The sequence below is a fragment of the Ceratotherium simum genome, chromosome 28 (assembly GCF_057802395.1).
Source record: "Ceratotherium simum simum isolate JZ-2026a chromosome 28, ASM5780239v1, whole genome shotgun sequence".
In the NCBI taxonomy this organism is placed as follows: Eukaryota; Metazoa; Chordata; class Mammalia; order Perissodactyla; family Rhinocerotidae; genus Ceratotherium; species Ceratotherium simum.
Genome location: NC_141927.1, coordinates 1,457,505 through 1,478,824, shown reverse-complemented (window position 1 = coordinate 1,478,824; position 21,320 = coordinate 1,457,505). Strand labels below are relative to the sequence as shown.

General features: G+C 48.8%; 1 protein-coding gene across 5 annotated transcripts; it reads right to left on the bottom strand.

Moving 5' to 3' along the window:
* Window positions 1-395: 395 nt before the first annotated feature.
* CLN8 (CLN8 transmembrane ER and ERGIC protein) lies at window positions 396-21,085 on the bottom strand. Of its 5 annotated transcripts, none has more exons than XM_004440598.3 (3): window positions 21,016-21,085; window positions 13,415-14,084; window positions 396-2,103 (listed from the first exon to the last, which is right to left on the bottom strand). In XM_004440598.3, exons 2-3 carry the CDS (start codon window positions 13,955-13,957, stop codon window positions 1,792-1,794), a joined length of 855 nt encoding a protein of 284 aa, XP_004440655.1. In that variant the 5' UTR covers window positions 13,958-14,084; window positions 21,016-21,085; the 3' UTR covers window positions 396-1,791. The 5 variants fall into 5 exon arrangements, with proteins under 5 accessions (XP_004440655.1, XP_087274413.1, XP_087274410.1 ...); XM_087418287.1 differs by lacking the exon at window positions 21,016-21,085 and adding an exon at window positions 20,845-20,926; XM_087418284.1 differs by lacking the exon at window positions 21,016-21,085 and adding an exon at window positions 20,786-20,904.
* Window positions 21,086-21,320: the final 235 nt, after the last annotated feature.

Genomic DNA, 21,320 nt, shown 5'->3' with positions numbered 1-21,320 from the left:
CTGGAAGGCATTACCAGTCCCTGGGTGATAAAGGTGCACGGGTCCTGGATCATAAGGGTTCAAAAAGCCTTTTCCACCCAAACACCCTTGCCTCCGTGTTCTGCACGAGGAGTCCCCGGTCAGAATGGAGCACCAACATGTGGGTGGAGGCCAGCTCATGTGTTCTATGGTACATCTCCAAACTGCATCTTCATCGAGATATGAGATGTAAATGGTAAACCCTGGGGAGGTCAAAGGCCTAGCGAAGGTGAGATAAAAATTAAGCTAAATATTTCAAACCTTAAACTGAATTTTGAACACACAAAGATTTATCATCACACTTTGTATCTCTGAGACAGAAAACATTCACAGCGATACGAACAGTGTTGGGAAACAAGAATTGACATCCTCTAGGCTCTGTAAACATCAGTCGCTTTATTAAACTTCTACGTGGTTGGAAGACAGCCCCGTCTGCTTCCACGAGAAGGGGCACGAGTGCAGGCCGGCAGGGAGCCACGGGCTCTCAGTTAGTAGTCTAGCAGAGACACGATTTGCTGGACATTTCTGAGATTTACATTACTTTTTAAAATGAGATAAATAGGTAATACATATGACCCAAGCATAATTGATATAGTCAAAGTACCAGTAATCAAAATACAGTATTCTGCGAGTTCTGTGTTACATAACAAGCACAAGTCACACGATTTTTACAACCAATAAACATGATGCATTTTTCATAAACACTTCAAAGGTGCTTTCGATAAAAATAAACTTTTAATTTTAATGTACACTTACAGCAAGAATGTCTGTATATCTGCCAGTAAAATTGCCAGGTTGGGTATGAATTCTATCCCGGCACTGTGAACACAGTGAAACAAGGTACCTGGGGACCATCCTCAGACAGCTGAGGAAGGCGGCTCTGACGCCTGCCTGGAGGTCTGCCTCCGACGTTCTGGGACCTCAGACCCTGCAGCCAAGCATCTCTGCGGGCAAGGTCGACCCGACAGCTCGCAGGGAAAAGTGACCACTACCCTGTCTGGAAATCTACAGAGAAACACCAACCAAGGAGTTACAGTCTTGTTGGGGCACCTGTTGGTCAACTAAAAACAGCCTGAAATCTAGACGAGTCTGATTACTCAATATCTACCTTATTTTGTCAATTGTGCAATACAATGTGAATACAAAATTCTTGTTTTAATGTAGCGTCCTTGATAAAAAAAGAAAATCTCACGACGTCATCTCACTGCCCACATTCACATCAGGTGGGTACACACGAGGCCGGGCTCTGTACACCGTTCTGCCACTAGATGGCACTGCCGCACACATTCCCCGGGAAATTTTAACAAGGGTAACAAATGGTGTTATTTTCTATTTTAGGGCAATTCTTTCCAACTAAGCAGAACACGACTTTTGAGTAAGAAACACACAGCGTGGAACATGTGACTAGAAAGAATCGACGCTGACCTGACCCCCTACCACATGCCACTTCTAGTATGAAGTCTCCTCACGTGTTCAAACAAAGCCCACCCTCTAGCCACGGACCCTTCCTTGAGGATAAACACGGCCCCACATGGTACACTCATAACAGGCAACGAAATTACGATGCAAAAATCTGCTCCTGAAAGCAAATCAAGGTTTTAAAAATACTTTGTGGCTACTTGGAAATTAATGCTAAAGAAACACGAGTTAGTCTCACGTAGAAACAGCACTAGACGCAGAGCCTTGCTACTTCACTGCAACACAGTCACTACTGCAGGACCCTCAGGTCCACCCGCCAGCCGCTGCTTCCCCGGGTCCCCGGGTTCCCAGCAGCTACCGCGCCTTCTTCTGGAGGACCTGGCCATTGGCCCTGCTCTTGGGTTCCGGCTGTGCAAAGTTCCAATCCACTGGATTGAGAAGCTGCTGCGTCTTCTTATGGGTCCAATACGGATTAAGTACTAGTGTGAGGAGGCTCAGTCCAACGAGGAAGAGGGTGAAGTGAGGCAGGGAGAGGCTGCTGAGCAGGCTGTCCCAGTACCAGAAGCACACCCACCACATGTGGTAGGTCAGAACCATGCGGCAGTGGAACATGTGGATCATCAGCCACTGGTTCAGCTTCCAGAGCACAGAGTCGGACCAGCCAGCCTGCGGGGACAAAGCAAACGCAGGAGTCAGCACACACCTGTCACAACTCACTCTCCGCGTGTCAAAGGTACCGGCGGCCTCATTTCACTGAGCACACCATGTTCAAAACAACAGTCTTCTGGCCAAGGCTCTCTCTCCTTGGGCTTAATTCTGGAAGGAGCCCTCCTCTCCGTAGGGTGCCCGGCCAGCAGGAGGCCTGAGCCTTGCCTCTTGCTCACTTGACCGTCTGCTCTTCTTGATTTTTTGCTCCCCAGAGCAGATTCAATCTTTTTTTTTTTACCTTGAATTCGCAAGTATTGAGTAAATGAGCAACACTTGTTTGGTAAAATCCGAAGACACAGGCAGCCTTGTTAGACCAAGCCCCAGACCTGGGAGGACGACCTCTCAGAGGAGGTGAGTTTGGGGTGAGGTATCTTTACTGGTTAGCTGTTTTTGATACTTTGACCCCAGTAGCCCTTGGAGACAAGCCAGAATGGACTTGCCTTAAAATCATTCCAAATGTACACTAAAACTGGTTTCTAAGAGTTGTAGCTAAAACTGAACAGGGAACTTGAAGATGGCACGCATCAGACAGTGGAAACGAGGGTGGGACCTCATGGCGAGACCTCGTCAGCACCTGGACAGTGGGCACCAGGACACAGTCCAGGGCCAGGACAGTCCAGCACACCTCAGACCAGTGAGCTTCCACACACCAGCCTCTCTCACCTCCTCTCTGCCAAACCCAAGCTGCAGAATCTCCCTCAGCAGTCCATGCCAGGGCACCCCATTCCTGGGATGGGGACACTGTCTCGCATTTGCAGGAAGAAACCCAGTAGTTAGGGAGAGAGGCACAGGAACGCAGGGGCAGCCCCGAGGTCAGGAAGGCGAAGGGTGGGGCTGGTGCACGTCAGGCAGCAGGCCGACCGAGATCCCAGGAAAGGGGACGGGCTTCATCCAGCTACACCTGACCAACCTTGAAGAACCCTTAAGGGGACCCAGCAAACCAACCTCGGAGAGTGACTAAATTTAAAAAAGAAAGAAAGGAATCCTAACCTCCTGATGTCATAAGAATGTCTCCACACAGCTCTGACCAGGAAAAATGAGAATCAATGACTTAGGGACTGCCTTAAAAATGTACATGAAAAATGGACAGAAAACCAAGGAACTGACCTGTTGTTTGAAATACTGTGAACTTGCCCAAAAACAACTTCATAAAACCTTTGAATTGCCTACCATTTTTAGATCACAGACATCCATGCCCCTGTCTAGTACTAGTGATAATTAAGTTATTTGTAAATAATACCCAAAAGAAACATTCTAACTTTAACTCTTTATTCTGGCACAGTTTTAAATATTACAAATTCCAGTTCTACTAGCTCTCACTAAACCTGGAGGAGAAAACGAATGTGAAGAGAAGTAGAAGCAAGAGAACAGGGCAAGACTGACAGAGCAGCGGGGTGCAGAGGCCCGGGGGTGGACCACAGCTCTGCGGCAAGTGATGTTGAGGCCTCCGCGTGGCCCTCGGGCTCCTGCAGGCAACGGCGCCACACTAGGCCTACAGCCTTCAAGCAACTGCTCTTTCTCACACACGCCACCTTCACATCACTTGGGTGGCTTTTCACAAAGACATCAAGCACTTCGTGTGCCCCAATCCGGGTGCAAATAAAACACTACAAGCCTGTGTTTGGTGCCAACTCAAGGTAGATGGTAAGCACACGCTTCTCGGGGACCCCCCACTGCTGACGTGGATCAACACAGCAGTGAGAGCCCAGGAGGCAGAGCCATACCAGCACAGCTCCCCCAAAGGAGAGGGGGCAGAGACATGGGGGAGCAGAATGTGCACTTGTCATCTGATGGTGTGGTCACGGGAGATTCAAACCAAATGTGAGGAGCCGTGCTGTGACTGTCTCCTCACCTAGAGAATCAGAGGTCAGGAAGGTCTCGGGCGTCTCAAGTCACGTCACAAATGCAGTCAGTGCTCATTGGGGACCGTATACCCCAGTCAGCCTGCCATGGTCCCTGGTGTCCCCTTCCACCCTCAGAAGCGCCCCAGGTTGGGTGACAAGTAGATGTTCACTGCCAGCTGGCCCCAGTCACCAGGTCCAATGGTGGCGATGGCGAGTCCGGAGCCCCGGGCCATGCACACTCTCCATCTCCCCTCCCCCAGACACACCCCCGCAGCACAGGCGACGCCTGGACTAGCGGACCGAAGACAACTGCATCTCCAGCTGCGCTGGGCTCTGCTCCTTCGTGCAGGCTCCTCTGGACCGAGCGACAGTTGTCTCGGCAGCTGAACCCCAGCACCGGGCGGGCTCCGAGTCCCCGTGGAACGCAGTCACTGATGCGGTGAGGTTTAAGCTCTGCATGCCCTGGTGTTATATAAGAGCGAGCCGGAGGTCCACAAGGCAAGGGAGCAAGTAATGCCGGGGTGTTTCACTTCCTCAGTCTTGTTATATGCACTTCTAGTGCTTGTGTGAGCGACATCTCTAACGCAGAGGAACTTGAAGGAAGTCCTGACTAAAAAGAGCAGAGTATGTTCTCGAATGGGAAAACATGAAAAAGACACTCCATCTCCCCTCCTCGGATCTATCAAGATTTAGTCCAATACATTAGTATTTTTACCAACTTAAGAAAGTAATTTGAAAGCTCACCTGGTGGAGTAAATGTGCATGAACAGTCCAGAAAGGTTTGAAGAGCAGGAGGCCTGAACGTGCCTCCCTAAATAATGAAAGATTTAAAGCTTCAGAAAGAAAAGAAGCGGTGCCATTGCAAAAATAGATAAATAATACAAAATGCAGAAATAAGTGAAAACATATGGAAAATTGATACTGGGCGGCATCTCAAATCACTAGTTGAAGGATGGATAATGCAATTACATTAGGACACTTGGCCAGCCCTGGGGTTGGGGGATATCGAGTTGGACCTGACTTCCTATCTCACATAAAAATAATTTTCAAAGGGATTAAATACCAATGTTTAAAGGAAAAAGAAAACCATAAAAGTACTAGGAAAAAACACAGGGACATCGTTTTATAATAATTGTGTGGGAAAGGGGTTTCTAAACATGATGTTAGAATCATGACTCCTGCAAGTAAAAACTGATAGATCTGACTACGTAAACAATGTCTGAATGATAAAAAAAAAAAAAAGTTAAAAGAATGCATGGCAAAATATGTGACAAAGACTATTTCTGACGTTTTTACAAATAATCCAAAAAAAAAAAGCCAACCTCCAATAGAAAAAAAAAATGGGTGAAAGTCAAGGAGTCAAGCACAAGCAAAGCAACTTATAAAACAGACATGAACGTGAAACAGGAGAGGCTCACCAGCGATCAAACAGATGAAAATTCAAAATTCGCTGTTTGACTTAGGTTGGCAACAATTAAAAAGCTTGATAATAGCACGTGCATGGTCATCGTTGGGGGGTGCGGGGGGGGGGGAATCTGACTTTTCCTTACTACTCTGCACGCCGTACTATTTACCTTTTTCCCAATAAGTGTAGGTTAACAAAGCAGTTATCATTTAAACATTATTTTCTTATGGAGAAAACATTCATTATAAAAATAGAAAGTTAACAGTACTTTTTAATTGGAACCACAATTTATCTCCGAATTCGGTTGTCAGTTGCAGGCTCTCCCTGAGGACCGAGGCAGTGAACTCCTGACCCAGCACCGGGCCTCACCTCCAGGAGCCCGGGAAACCAAGAGAGCCAACGTCACACCATTATCACCGCAGGTGGGTGCCCCTCTCCCACACTGGGCAGTGCACTCTCCTTCCTCACAAAGCTGTCATCACGGTTAGTACCACCACGCGATCAACAGCATGCTTGAATCAAGAGAACAGTACAGGGCCAGCCCTGGTGGCCTAGTGGTTAAGTTCAGCGCGCTGTGGTTTGGTGGCCTGGGTTCAGCTCTCTGGACGCGGACCCACACCACTTGTCTGCCAATGGCCATGCTGTGGTGGGGGCCCACATACAAAAAGAGGAACACTGGCAGCAGATGTTAGCTCAGGGCAAATCTTTGTCAGCAAAAAAAAAAAAAAGAGAGAGAAGAAAAAAAAGAAAGTACAAACAGTGTTTTGTTTTTTTTTTAATTTGGAGCAGCATGGCTAAGCCCCTGTGCTTACACATGTGTGCACATGACTCATTTACTCTTCACAACACTGCCAATTTCTGACAGGGAGACACAGACCAGGCTATTAGGTAACTTGCCTGAGATCACACAGCAGGCAGGGTGGACTGGGACCCGACCACAGATCCACTGAGGCCTCTGCCGTCACCCCAGCGCACACAGCTCATTTCTTCCAAAGAAAGCACCACACTCTTAGTTAACCGACTAAGGGCCAGTTGACCGAGTCTCAGTTAACTGACTCTTAGTTAACTAAGGGTCAATGATTCAGTCACAAGATGATCCACTACATGCCCGAAATGGACTCAGCAGAAATGATGAGTAACTTCAAGGACGAATTTAGCCTCCGTATCAAGTAATGTCTGCATTACATATTCACATAATATGGTGTATACTTCCCTCAAGCCACTCATCAAATCGGTAATCATTTGAGACACACGTCCCCATGTCAGCAGCCACGAGCTCCACGCTAGCAGGGGCTGACTGACTGTCCTGGTCTGTTTTCTCTCTCATTGAAGTAGAACATACATGCAGAAGTGTGCTCCTCTCCAGGACTAGCCATCTACACTCACCCTGACACGAGGGTGACCACTCCCCTGGCTTGAAGAGAACAGATTAGCTCTGCCTGTCTGTGCACCGGATACCAAGAGGACTCACACAGTGTGCACTCTTGTGTGTCTGGCTCCTTTCACTTAACAACGTGTTTGTGGAAACCATCCCAGCTGCTGCCCATCCCTCCACCGTGTGGATGAACCGCAGCCCACATGCTCCTCACTGCTGACGCGTCCCTGGGCAGATTCCAGTCTGGGGCCACACGAACGGGGCAGCAATGGCGTGTTCCAATGAACATGTGGGCATATTCCCGGCAGGTACACACCTACTTCTGGTGAGCGTGTTTTATTCTCCACTGTGACCAAATTGAAGGACTCAAACATTTATTCAATAAACCAAACAGCCAAGAAAAACCGGCAAAAAGGCAGTGCTAGCTGTCACCATGCTGTGTACCTGAGCAATACCATACCGTGCATCTGTCCCATCAGATTCCAGCTTCCTGTCACCATGCTGTGTACCTGAGTAATACCATACAACGCATCTGTCCCATCAGATTCCAGCTTCTAGAACCCTCTGTCACCATGCTGTGTACCTGAGCAATACCCCACTGCGCATCTGCCCCGACCCAATTCTAGCTTCCAGAACCCTCTGTCACCATGCTGTGTACCTGAGCAATACTCCACTGTGCATCTGCCCTGACCCAATTCTAGCTTCCAGAACCCTCTGTCACCATGCTGTGTACCTGAGCAATACCCCACAGCGCATCTGCCCCCACCCGATTCCAGCTTCCAGAACCCTCTGTCACCATGCTGTGTACCTGAGCAATACCCCACGGCGCATCTGCCCCTACCAGATTCCGGCTTCCAGAACCTTCTGTCACCATGCTGTGTACCTGAGCAATACCCCACGGCGCATCTGCCCCTACCAGATTCCAGCTTCCAGAATCCTCTGTCACCATGCTGTGTACTGGAGCACGGCCTCACACCTATCTGCCCCCCACCAGATTCCAGCTTCCAGAGGACAGTCCTTCATCCAAGTTTAGTTCCAAGATGCCAGCCAGTAGCTAGGTGACACAGCTCAATTACTACTCAGAGGAGCATTATCATTTATTGAACTGTACAATTAGACAAAAAAAAAATGTTTCTCAACCCCCAAAATTTGTAAGGTTTGAAGTTTTCAACATCAGATTCCTCATGGGAAAGATTCGCCCTTTGTACTAGCCTAAATGAAACTAAGAGTCTGAAGTCAGCTCAGCGTGCCTTGGGGACACTCCCCACCACCACCTCTCCATCTTGTTCAATTGAACAGGCACCAATGCTAACAAGCTTAGTCTGCATTTCTCTTTGCCATTCCCTCCAAAATTCACAAAACAAAGGAGTCTCTCCATTCTTTTCTTCACTTACTAAAAGTGGTCTTCTTAAGTTATTAATATTCACATCAGAAACAAATTTTTACTCACAGAGTAATTATATTAAGTTTAGATAACTTAAATCTTGAGAATCGAGCATTCTGTGGTCTCCCTCAGGCACTAAAATTTTTATATTCAATGTTACCAAATGCTTTGAGAAAAGCTGGGGTACAGTGACAAAATCTGTGACACAACACATGCAAAGATTACCCTGAACAGCTCTGGACCCCAGTGATTAGTGCGCACAGCATATATATATGCAATAGTAGTGTATATATAAGATCATATATATATAATAGTATATATACATAATAGTATACGTATGTAAATTCACTTTTATTTCATCTCATTTACATTATGGACTAGTCTTCTTGTGCATATTTAGATGTTGGAGTCCTGTGTAATTCATTTATTATTAATTCTAAACAACCTTTCAGAATCAGACTCAAGAAGAAAATGCTAAGAACAAGCACTGTTTCTGAGGCATAAACCTATCTTAAATTAGTGGTAATGTTTTGTCTTGATTTATATCCTTTGGTATCTCATCACATCAGACCTCGATGGTGGGATGACTATTGGATCCTGATGTCCAACTATGCAAGAACCTGGCAGCTTTATTAAAGCTTAAAAGGATTTAAATGTTTTAGGCAGCATTTACTTACAACATTTAGAAGTATGTGAATTAAAACAAGAAATAAAAGTATCCCGACATATTGACTCTAAGCTATGTTAATTTAGGGTCCAATTTGATGGTGGCATGTGCTGGCTCACAATATAATGAGTGGTGCAATAAGCAAATACGTGGATAACTCTTTTTCCATCCTGCACAAACGGCATCCTAACAGACTTCAGAGGAAACAGAAAAACCCCAAACAAGTCTCTCTCTGGAGGTCACCCCACTGCTGGAGTCTGTCTCCTTCCTTAGGGTGCTGAGGACTCGAGGAGGCTGGCCTCAGCACCACACCTAAGGAAGAAGAGCTTCTGGAGACACCCACAGCCCTGCTCCTCCTACTCGGAGTCGGCGGGCCCTGCAGGAGGCGCTGTCCCCACGCCTGGCCCCAGGAGGAGCACAGACAAGAGTCTGCAAAAATACACGTGGAGCTATTCAACCCCGATCACCCCTGAGGACTGGAAAGAGAGACACGAAACATTTTCATTTCTTTTTTCTAAAAAGCTTCCTACAAAAGTTCAAGATAACTAACAACTTATTTCCTCAAAACACATGAATCACAGCCCGAGCACATCCATATTGTGGGTGCTGGTCTAGGTCACTGTCAACCACGGCTGTTTAGCACACTGAAGTGGGCGGGCTCCCCTGCTTTCCCTTCAGAATTATTATTTTCTGCCACAGCCATGCTATTGTCAAAGCCTACTGCTCTCACGTGTAAGAGGAACAGACAAGACAGGGAAGCCGGGCCACAGCCCGCCTCTCAGCACACACTCCACTCCACACAGGCTCCAACAACACTGCGTCTCTGCTCACAGCTGAGAACAAAGGGAACTCAGCCCCTGCCCTCCGTCCTCAGGAAGCCTCCGCCGTTGTGAGGGATACCCAGAGGAGAGCACCGAAAGAGCGTGTGGCATGGGCAGTCCACGAGATGCACACAAGATGCCGACGGGCTCCCAAGTCACAGCATCTTCTCTAAAGTGACCCTCACCTAGACCAGCAGCTTCAGCCGTCACTCAGAGCTCAACGGGGTTAAACAACACGTTCCCAGCCTCCTTCCCAAATCCCTCCCACTCCAGGACCTCACACCCCACATCCGTGATGGCGTCTAGGGTTGCTGGGAGGCCTTTTACGGGTGACGACTGAGCCAGCTCGCCCTTGTTCATCGGCCAGGACTCACGTCACCTTCGCCCTGCTCCTCCAGGGCCACATGGGCCTCGCTGCTCTCAGCACAAATCTGTCCCTGTGCTCACACGTCCTATCTGGCATCAGACGGGGGCACCCCTGGGGACAGCAGGAACGCTTCTCTTTGACCTGCCAGGTCCTAGCACAGTACCTGACACACGACTAGTGTTGCAGTTAGAGTCGACAGAGGTTTGCTCTGGGTGAAGAGTCGGCACCATTTATATGGGGAATTCACTTCTGATGTACTTACACCATCTATCCAACTGCACCCTGAAGGCAGGAATATATTTATACTTATCTGTTTCCTCCCAAAGCTCACACAGCGTTTTGCACAACAGAAGCACTCAATATATGACCCATTGTGGTGACCACATTAAGTACAACAACAAAAGCAGTATTTCAAGTTTCATATAAAATGGGGACAATGTGTCACAAAAAATGGCAAGAATCTGTGCTAAAAAATAATTTTAAAGAGTTTAACATGAAGAACACTTTGACATCAAAATGAGAATCAAGATTGTATACAGAAGACATACATTTAAAAAAAATACACTTTTAAAAACAAAAAGGAAACAACTAATAATGCTGGTCCCAACACTTCTAATCACTAGTAAAACCTATCCAAAAACAAAAAATAAAAATGCAAACATGATGAGTGACAGACATCAGCAAGACGGCAGGGCAGGAAGCCTGGATCCTCTTCTCCCACAAACACACTGATTCAGCAACAATTCACATACAAATTCTCTTTGTGCAAAATCAGAAACTAATCGAAAGGCTCCTGCACCAAGGAGAGTGTGCAGCCAGACTCCCTGAAGCTGGTGGGGAGATCTGCAGCACTCTCTGGCCGAGTCTCTGCCCCAGTGCAGCACCATAGGATCTGGAACAGAACTCCCAGCTCCCAGCTCCACACAGAAGAGGGAGGCACTGGTTTACATGTCCAGCACCCCAACTTTCTGAGGGGCTCCCAGAGGACTGGCTTCTGTCTTGGCAGTCCTGGAGCTCTGACGGGTCAGACAGAGTCTAGCTGACCAAGGGAGAATGGAGGTAGTGGCTCGGGCTGGTGGACACCACAGCTCCTGCCCCCATCCCTGCTCAGCATACAGTGAGCAGAAAAAAGCCACAGCGGCCTGCTTTTCCCTGGGGATCCAAAAGTTGACAGAGACCTCCAGAATCTCTGGCTGGGTTGACTGGTGAGATCTTCTCCTGTGCGAGGTCAGTCGGTGAAGACTGGGAGGGGTGTCAGCTTTGTCTAATGCAGGGCACCAACACAGAGTCAAGGTAAATGAAGAATCAGGCAAAGACATTCCAAGAAAGGAACAAAATAAATCTCTAGAAACAGATCCTAATGAAATAAAATTACATGATTTACCCGATAGACAGTTAAAAATAACTGTCATAAAGATGCTCATTGAAGTCAAGAGTACAAAGCATGAACAAAGTGAGAATTTCAATAGAGAGACAAAAAAAGTGAAAAAAGTACCAAACGGAATTCAAGGAGCTGAAGAACACAATAACTGAACTGAAAAATTCACTACAAAGGGTCACCAAAGTGAGCTACAGATTCAATGCAATCCCTATCAAAATCCCTACAGCACTTTTTACAGAAATAGAAAAAACAATTCTAAAATTCATATGAAACCACAAAAGACCACAAATAGCCAAAGCAATCTCGAGAAAGAAGAACAAAGCTGGAGGCATCACTTCCTGATTTCAAACTGTATCACAAAGCTAGAGTAGTCAAAACAGTGTGATACTGACATAGAGAGACATATAGACCAATGGGACAGAACTGAGGGCCCAGAAACACACCCATGCACAACTGATCTTCAACAAGGGTGCGAAGAATACAGGGTAGGGAAAGGACAGTCTCTTCAATTAATGGTACTGGGAAAACTGGATGTCTACATACAAAGAATAAAACCGAACCCTTATCTTATACCACACACAAAAATCAACTCAGAATGGATTGAAGGCTTAAATGTAAGACCCAAAACTATAAAAAACCAAGAAGAAAACATAGGGAAAAAGCCTCATGGTATTGGATTTGGCAATGATTTCACAGATATGACACCAAGAACACAGGCAACAGAAATAAAAATAAACAACTGAGACAACATCAAACCAAAAAGCTTCTGCACAGGAAAGGAAACAATAGAATGAAAAGGCAACCTATAACACAGGAGAAAATATCTGCAGACCATCCATCTAACAAGAGACTATCTCCAACATACATGAAGAACAACAACTCAATAGTCAAAAAACAAACAATCTGATTAAAAAATGGGCTACGGACTTGAATAGACAGTTTTCTAAAGAAGACATACAAACAGCCAACAGATATATGAAAAGATGTTTACTGTCACTAGTCATTAGGGAAATGCAAGTCAAAAGCACAATGAGCTCTCACCTCACACCTGTCAGAATGCCTAGTACCAAAAAAACACAAGATGATAAGTGTTGGCGAGGATGGGGAGAAACTGGAATCCCTGCACACAGTTGGTGAGAACACAACAGTGCAGCCGCTATGGAAAAGAGTATGCAGGTTTTATTTTCTAACAACAGAACTACCATATGATCCAGTAATCCCATTTCTGGGTATTCATCCAAAAGAACTGACATCAGGATCTTGAAGAATTATTAGCACTCCCATGTTCACTGCAGCACTATTTACAACAGCTAAGATGTATAAACTACCTAAGTGTCCAGAGACAGCTGAATGGACAAAGAAAATGTGGTGTATACCAATCACGGAAAACTATTCAGCCCGAACAAAGGAGGAAATTCTTCAATATGCAACAACACATGAACCTTGGGGACGTTATGCCAGGTGAAATAAGTGTGGGACGGTGGTTGCCAGGGGCCAGAGGCAGAGGGAAACAGTGGGTTACTAATCACGGAGACAAGATGAACAAGTCCCAGAGCCTGCTGGACAATGTTATACCTACAGTTAGCAAGACTGTATTGCACACTCAAAAATATCTAAAGAGGGTAGGTCTCACGTTAAGCATAAAATAACATCACATGAAATACAGTTTTTAAAAGATTTGTATGTAGACATATATTACTTCAATTTTTAAAAAAAGCACTTGAAAAAAACGAAAAAATCACGTCACAAATACTATCTATTGGGTCTTAAGATCCACTGAGTCTTCTTTTGTTAGGGAGCTGGAAGCCTGAAAGGTTTGTTTAAAATTAATGAAACGGAATTCAACCAAAACGAGCTTATGACTGATTTTGTGTGCTATAATTTAGTGTGCTGATGATCGTACAGCACGGTCAACAATGAACCAGGAGCACAGGCATCTATGGTAAGGTGCTCGTCTCAGCTCTTCAGCTCCTGCGCAGAGTGCAGGAGCTGCAGACCGACCCTCATCTTACAGGAAACACTCACCTTCAAGAGCATCCAGGAAATGCAGGTGAAGGGGGTGCTCATCTCCAGGAGCAACGTGGTCATGGCTAGATAGTGGCCAGCTTCGAGATTGACCACTGAGCCAAGAAATCCAAGGAAGGCAAAGAGGTGGTGGACAACTAAGAACAAGTCGAAGGTCCGGAAGAACAAGTTGGACAGGTGAACGGCTACATTTTCAAAGAAGAAGAATCCAGTTGCCGTTGCCACGTGAAACCAGCACCAGTTCTGCTGGCCACGCGCTTTATCAGCTTGAAGTACAGGGTCCACCAGCAACGCCCACAGACCCGCAGTCGTGCTCTGAACACCAAAGACGGCGCGAGTGGCCGCCAGGTTCCAGAAGACCTTCTCTTTGGCCATCAGAGAGCGGTAGGTGGCGTTCAGGGAGGACGACAGCTGGTGGCAGACCACAAAGACGCCCAGGTAAAAGACAAAGCCTGCGACAGCCAGCGTTGAGCGAATCTTCCACGACGCGTAGTCCAGGTCAAAGATGCTCTCAGATGTCCCTCCATCACTCTCGAGATTCATGGTCCTAAATTTTCTATCAAATGCGTCCCGGGGCCAACACAGGGCACTGGGGCCCCACACTGCGTCTTGTCCAAGAAAATGAAGTCAGTGCAATGGTCTCTAGGATCCTCATGTATCCGTCTTCAATCTGAAGAAAGAAGAGGTAATTCACTTCACGTTGACTAAACAGAAGCTAGGACACAACATTACTCCGGTACCACAAAAACATAATAAAAAATATTTTAAAAAATTCTTTATCTTATTCTTATGCATGTTTGAAGATATATAAACTCAGTAGGAAAATATCCACTGGCAGTATGGGAGAACAAAAGAAAATAAAATTAAAGCTGGAGAGATCAGCCATGAACAGGAGGCAGGAACACTGCTAACAGGAACACACAGTCCTAGACTCTTCCTACAGATACGCCACAAACCAGGCTCCAGCCTTCACCAGGTCTGTTAGTCAGTCACACAATTCAGAGTCCACAGGATAAAACACACTGAGATAATTACACCAGAAGACACTTTGTTAAAGCATTTTACTTCTAGAGCCCCAGACAAGAACATTGCCCCAGCGCTACACAATCTCTGTGGCAAAGCTGTCTATGAACGTTACCACATTTCAACCACAGTCCACAGAACACAGACACGGGGCTGGGCACGCCTGAGTTCAAATCCCTGCTGTACCACGTCCTGGCTTCGGACTCCACTGAGGCTCAGCTCACACAGAAAGCACTGCTGTGGGACTAGAGGAGGCGATGGATGCAAAGGAACTAAAGCAATGTCTAGGTATTCATATGTTTTATATTACCATTATCACCACTTACTGCCATTCAGACGCCTTTACAAACAGTAGGAAAAAATCAGTCCTCAGTTCTAGTCTGTTAACTTGCAAACAGTGCAAGCTCTCTGTCCTCAGTGTCCCACCTGATTGACAGGATCCAGCGCACTGGATTAGACCTGAGAAGGGTGAGGCCATGCGTGCCCCGCCGTGCCCACCTTCAGACAAGGAGGACAGACCCCATGAGTCACTCAAGGGCTCGTTTGTCAGATGCACTGAGCTCCTTTCCCCCACCAGCTCCAAACAGCTCTCACTAGCCTATGGCAAGGCTCTGCCGAAGGAAACCCATTTCCCACCCTGGACTAGATCATCTTAACGGCACTCTCTAGCTCTCAGATTCAAGGTGGTAATTCTTCTAATTCTAACCATGAAAAAAATCCCCTAAACTAAGTACAGAAACGATGACTTAACCAAGGGTCATGGGTATAGTTTATCATTTATCAGTACCCTGTTTCAAAAATTCATTTCTCTTACTAATGGTGGTTGCCTACAGGCAGGGAAAATATTGTGAGCATATTTACCTATTCAAGAAATAAGTTCAATTAAAGTAAGTCAGTAACTTTTCTCTGCAACAATGTACAACGTTGTCATTCTTTCATTGCCCTTTTTACATTTCTGCTATTCACAACCAACCCATTTCTTATTCTAATTTAGGCTTGACAAAACTTGGAGGTCATGTAAAATAGGTTTCAAGTTTTATTTCCAATATACTTAAGAACTTCCCTTCCTGTCATGTGCTTGTTTCACACTAGTTAGCACTACAGAACGCAGTGGAGTTACCTCCACAAGAAGGTCATAAAATTTACCCGTGCTCCCAGTGTCCACGTGCATCCATGTTAAAGCCTGAACTCGAAGCCCCTTGGGATCCGACCCGTCCACCTCCTTAGGGTCAGCTCTCACCACCCCTCAGCTCACTCCATGCTGCAGCACAGCCTCCCGCACCTCTGGGCCTCTGTTCCCGTGGGCCCTCCACCTACAGGAGTCCTTCCTCACCCCGACCCACGCGTTAGCCCCTCTGACGCTTGGGTCCTGGATTCAACGTCACTCTCTCCAGAGATCCTCCCAGACCAGAGGATGTGCCACCAGCGAGGTCAGGTACGATTGCTACCTGCTCATACTGCACCCTGCTTTCTCCATCATAGTCTCTAAGAACACGCTCCAGCTGCTAATTAATCCTGACCTCCACTGGACCAGCAGCTCTCTGACAGGCAGCCGTCCATCCCCATCACCGTACCCCAACACTTGACGCAGGGCCTGGCGCAGAGGAGACGCTCAGGACACACTTCACAGAAGTGGTTGTTTGCTCTCTGTTTCTCAGTTAAATCTCCAGCTCTACACGGGCTAGCTCTGTGTGAACAGGAATCTGTCAGGCGAGACAAGAATTTCCCCCCGTTTCTACCTAGAATTCTCACAGCTCCTGTGGTTTCGCCCCCGCTGCGTGTTCTGCACACAGGAGTGCTCTGACCCGAGGAGCTGCTCTGACCATGACATGGACGGGTTCTCTGCGCGAGTCATGCCAAGACTCCAGTTTACTTACACATCTCAAAGCACACTGAAGAGTCAGTCTGCACACAGATCAAGTTTAACACGAGATTAGGGCTGGCAAGAGCACTTGCGTTGAGTAGCTATGAGTGCAGCTGTGTTCATTTTTTTCTGTGCATTATGATGTTCTGACATCTTAAAAAACTCTTCCTGGCTGGGAGAGCCTGCCCCTCCCAGCTGGCCAGTCCTCAGGGACAGCAGAGCAGGAGCGCACCTTCGATACGCCCACCAACCACCCAGAGCCAGGCCTCCTCCATCTGCCCTGCACCCGGGAGGCGAGATTCCTCTGCCTTCAACTAGGACCATGCCTTTTGCCCAAAGCCCAAGGAAATCATTCAAACCAGCCAGTCCTAAGTGTTTACTCCACCCTACCTGACTTTCCTGTGGAAACCCCAGGAAAGGCCATGGCCTAATTCTTCCCCTCCCTCCTGTCTTCTGTCTCCCAACGGCCCCCCCGCCCCACCTGGGTGCTTCCTCATGCGGCCCAGTGTGGTCCTGGCTCTGGGATAGTGAGCACAACAAACTGTTTTTTCCTGAGCCTCTCCTGTGTCTCCTCTTGCAGTCTACCTGACTGACTGTCTCATAAAAGAATCCAAAACAATCTAGCTCTGCAGCAAGTCACTTTCTAACCCCACAGGGTGGGGCAGTATGGAGTTTACAGGTACAGATCAACTAGTGAAGTTAACGCTGGGAAGGGAGACAGATCTTCAGTGCCGGGTAAAAAGGAAGCCTCACTATCAAGAACTTAATGATAACCCATCACAAGGGTTGCCCTGCACAAAACTGTAAACTCTGCTAAATACGAGCTCCTCCTAAAATTTCTTCCTGTATTCTTCGGCAAGTCAGTCATGAGATCCGGGTTACAGTTCCCATTTCCCACGATTGCATCACCATGCTCTCGGCCAAGCCACCCAACTTCTGAGGAACCTTTGCTTGAAATGGGAGGGTCCCCGTGACTCTGCAAAGCTCTGACTAAAGCAACGACTCAAGTTCACCCCCGTGGAAGTGGTTAGCGCAGGTGCTATCCCAGGAGGGTCCGGGTCGGGCTGTGAGGGCCTCCAGGGCACTAGGACCAAACAATCAAGAACAGTCAGGCTTAGTGGGTTCTGATCTTGGTTCAGCTATTGAGGAGTTAAGCAAAAGGAACTAGAGAAGCTGAAACTGTGGTCCAGTTCCTTAACCACATTGGACCCAGGGTCTGACTATGGGAATAAAAAATTCACGTCAATACAAGAGCGCAGCATATTCGTTACTAACATGAAGCATCTACCATGTGCCAGGCACATTCAACTAGGTCACTTAATCTTTCTAAATAGGTAATAGTATGTTTCCAATTTACATAAAAGAGCCCAGGCTGTTATTGGCTTCAAATCCGACTGGACCCTGATGGGGAGGACCTCAGACTTCTGGCCCTGGGACACATTAAATCCCCTGCAGAGCTTTGATGTTGTTTTTGTTTCATATCTATGGAGTACGCCCACACCTGGGCCCACCCCTAGAGAATCTGACTTCATTGCCCTGGAGTGGCGGCCAGGCTGGGGTATCTTTTAGGTGCCTAGGTGCCCTAGGGCAGATGCAAAACCATTGACCTGGCATGGTCTCCAGTCCTCTCCTGGTTGTCAAATCCTATGGCTCTGAGGTGGGATGGCTTAGTGTCTTCCTTCTTCCAAACCAGGCTAGTATTACTGAAAGACAGCATGGAAGGGTCTTCCTGCGTGCTTTAGGTGGTTTTAAATGTGAGCTAGATACATTATCCTGGAGAGAAACCCTGAAAATGCACCGCCATGAATCCCTCCTTCTCCTCCAACGTCCCTGCTCCCCATCAAGCAGCACAAGGAGAAGTGGGGTCCTGAGGGGTGGAGCGGAGGTCTGGGAGGGGAAGGCCTAAGTGTGCCTCCAGGGTTGAGCCGTGGATGGCCCGGATGAGGGAAAATGGAAAAGCGGAGGCTACAAGACCAGGAGCCACTCACCAGTTGGGAAGAGGCTAGAACACGGACCCCAGTTTCCGGCTCTGCATGTTTCTGAACCATGTGCCTGACAGCCTGACAGTGAGACGACTTGAGGGGAGGATGGGAGGCAAAGGTACAGCGATGAGGCGCAAGTAAAAAGGGCCCATGACGGTGGGCAAGGGATGGTGCAAGCACTCCAGGTGGGTAACAGGAAACTGGCTCCAAGGACCCAGACATCCAGAAAAAAACACTGTCCTTTCAAACCTGAGACTGGCTTCCAGGTCCTCAAGGCTTCTAGACAACCTTTCTGAAGAATAGCTAAAGTGTCATAGGTAAAGAAGGAACTGCAGACAGGCTAAGGTGGACACTGAAACAAAGAAACAGGAGACGCAGGGCTGAGTCTGGGCAAACTCTCTCAGCAGTCACAGGGCTGGTGTCAATTAGAGAAATGGAAGCAACTCACTATAAAAACCCAGTACCTGTTCCCCTTCAAATCCCATGACCACTCCCCCGCCTGATCCTTGCTCAAAACCTCTTCATTACACCTGTTCCCACAGGGCTACGTGCACAGCATTTCCGGGTACGCTGGGGCTGGGCCGGTCTAACCTGCCACCCTGGGTTTCTCGGGGTGTGGTTAGCACCAATCAGCATCCCCGCTCAGGAATGCATGAATGAGGTGAACCACCAGGAGGGAACAAGGCCAGGTCCTGGGTTGTGGGCATCTGCAGGGACCCAGTCCGGGCAGCCACGCAGCCTTCCCTGGAACCCCACAGAGGCAATGCTGCCGCTCTATGACGTCACAGCGTTACCTGAACCCACACCACACGGGAACGGCTACAGCGCTAAGGCTCACCCTTTGTGCCAGTCCACATCCCACAGCAGGACAGCCAGGCCCCGTTCTGGAAAGGCAGTGCAAACGTGGGTTGGGGGGAGCTCCAGTTCTCCTTCTGCCTCTCGCTGGCCTGCTCGCCCTGACCACATCCCTCTTACCTTAGATGGGACACTGGGGTCACTGCCGTGCCACTGCCTTGTGCCTGCCTCTCCTCAAGCCCAACTTAAGGGCTTCTTCACGTTGCCTGAAGCCTAAATGCAAGTCTCTGCTCCTTTCCCTCCGTACAACCAGAGGCCGATAGCACGGACTCATCCTGTTCTTTCAATCCAGAAGGCTTCGAAGCCCACGCACACCAGCCCTTCATCTCAGCGGTCCAGGAACTGCAGCCAGGAGGAAAGCGACTCCTGCAGGGGCCGAAAGTCTCATCTCTGACTCTTTGCAAGCCTTCATATTTTTGGGGAAAAATCCATCTACAAACCTCATCTTGTTCTTTCCTTTATAAGATTTGGTGGTTTATGCTGTTCTACTGCACTGGACCAGGTATTTTAAAAACATTAACAAGAGTGTTAGTTCCAGTGCTGCAGTGCGACCAGGCTGCCATGTCTCCAGGATGGGACTCAGTGGCGCCCAGGACCCTTTCAGCTCTGCCTGACATGCATCTATGAGTTCCTTCTGTTCACTGGGGGCTAAACTGCTCCAGAGACCAGCATTTTTGTGTTTGGATAAGATAAAGGATCCAAAACTTGGAAATGAAGTCAAAAAGAGGAAAAAAGCTCGCATGCTTTTTTATGTCATGCTGCATTACTGCTTAACAGCCCCCTGTGGATCACTTGACTTTCTAGGGCAGATAACTGGGAGTTACTCTTTACCAGGGATAGGGGCCCAGGCTTTCACCCTCTGTGAAGTTCAAGGTTAACCTATACAACACTGATAAGGAGCAATAATTTTCCTTGCCACCCGGGAGAAGAGAGAATCCAAAAAGCTGTGGTTTCATTGCAAGGCAGGATGTTCCCCAATGTTGTATCTAACCTAGAACCTATCTTATCTCCGCATTCCTTTCACAGCTCTCTTTTGAACGGCTTTGTCATCCTGCTGGGTCCTTCACCAAGGAGTTAAATGTAACCTCGGGTGTGCTCACTGCTTGCATGAAAATTATGTTCCTCATATTTTGAGAATTATACTTTGACAGTTTGCAAAAACGTTTTTTTCCAAAATCAAAAGAAATACAGGCTCAAGGAGCAAAATTCAGAAAATACAAACAAGCATAAACACACAGAAGCAAACCCGGTAATCCTCCCGTGAGCTCTAAGCACTATTACCACGCTGGGTGTCTGCCGGGTCACTCGTTTTACTAAATATAAACTGACTTTTGCGTGAAAAGGGACGCAGGCATCTGCGGCCGCTCCTTCCTCCCGCGGTCCAGGCCTGCGTCTCCCGGTGCATCCTCCCCCCCTCCCCGAGGTCCCCGTGCCCTGACCCGCAGAGGGTGCCCGCCGTCCGTCCCCCGAGCTGCAGGGGCCTGTCCCCGCGGCCCTCATCTCAGGGCTCGGGCCCCGGGGGGACCCCGCGGCCCGCACAGTCCGGGGGAGGCGGGGCGGCCCGGCCGGCGGCTCCCTGCTGCCCGTGCGGAGGGCGCCCGTCCCCGTCCCTGCCTCTCTGCCTCCCACCCCGGCCCCGAGGCTCACAGTCCGCCGGGGTCCACGCCGCGGGCGTCGCACACACACCGCCCGCGCCCGGCGCTCACCGGGGCGCACGGGGCGGGACCGGAGGCCCGGCAGGACCTCGGACCCCGCCCCCGCCAGACGCTCGCGCCCCTCCCGGCAGTCGCCCACGCATGGCTGCCGCCACGGCCCGGCCCCTCACCCCTCACCCCTCACCCCTCACCCCAGCCCGCGTCCGCCCAGCCCTCACCCACCGCACGTCAGCTGCCACGACCCCGCCGCAAACGCCGCCGCGCATGCGCACCTTCGGTGGGCGGGGCCTGCGCGCGGCCGCCGGGCGGGACCACGGGCGCGGGGGTGAAGGCGCGCGGGCGGAACCACCGGCGCCGGGTGCGGTGCTGCGGGCGGGACGGCGGCGCCCAGCAGGAGGGAAGCGGGGCGGGGTGTCCGCGGACCCCGAGGTCTGCCGCTTCAACCCCGCCCCTCCGGCTCTCTGCGAAGAGCGCCGGCCCGGGACGCACACGTCACACCCCAGCTGACCCCTGGAGAATACCAGGCT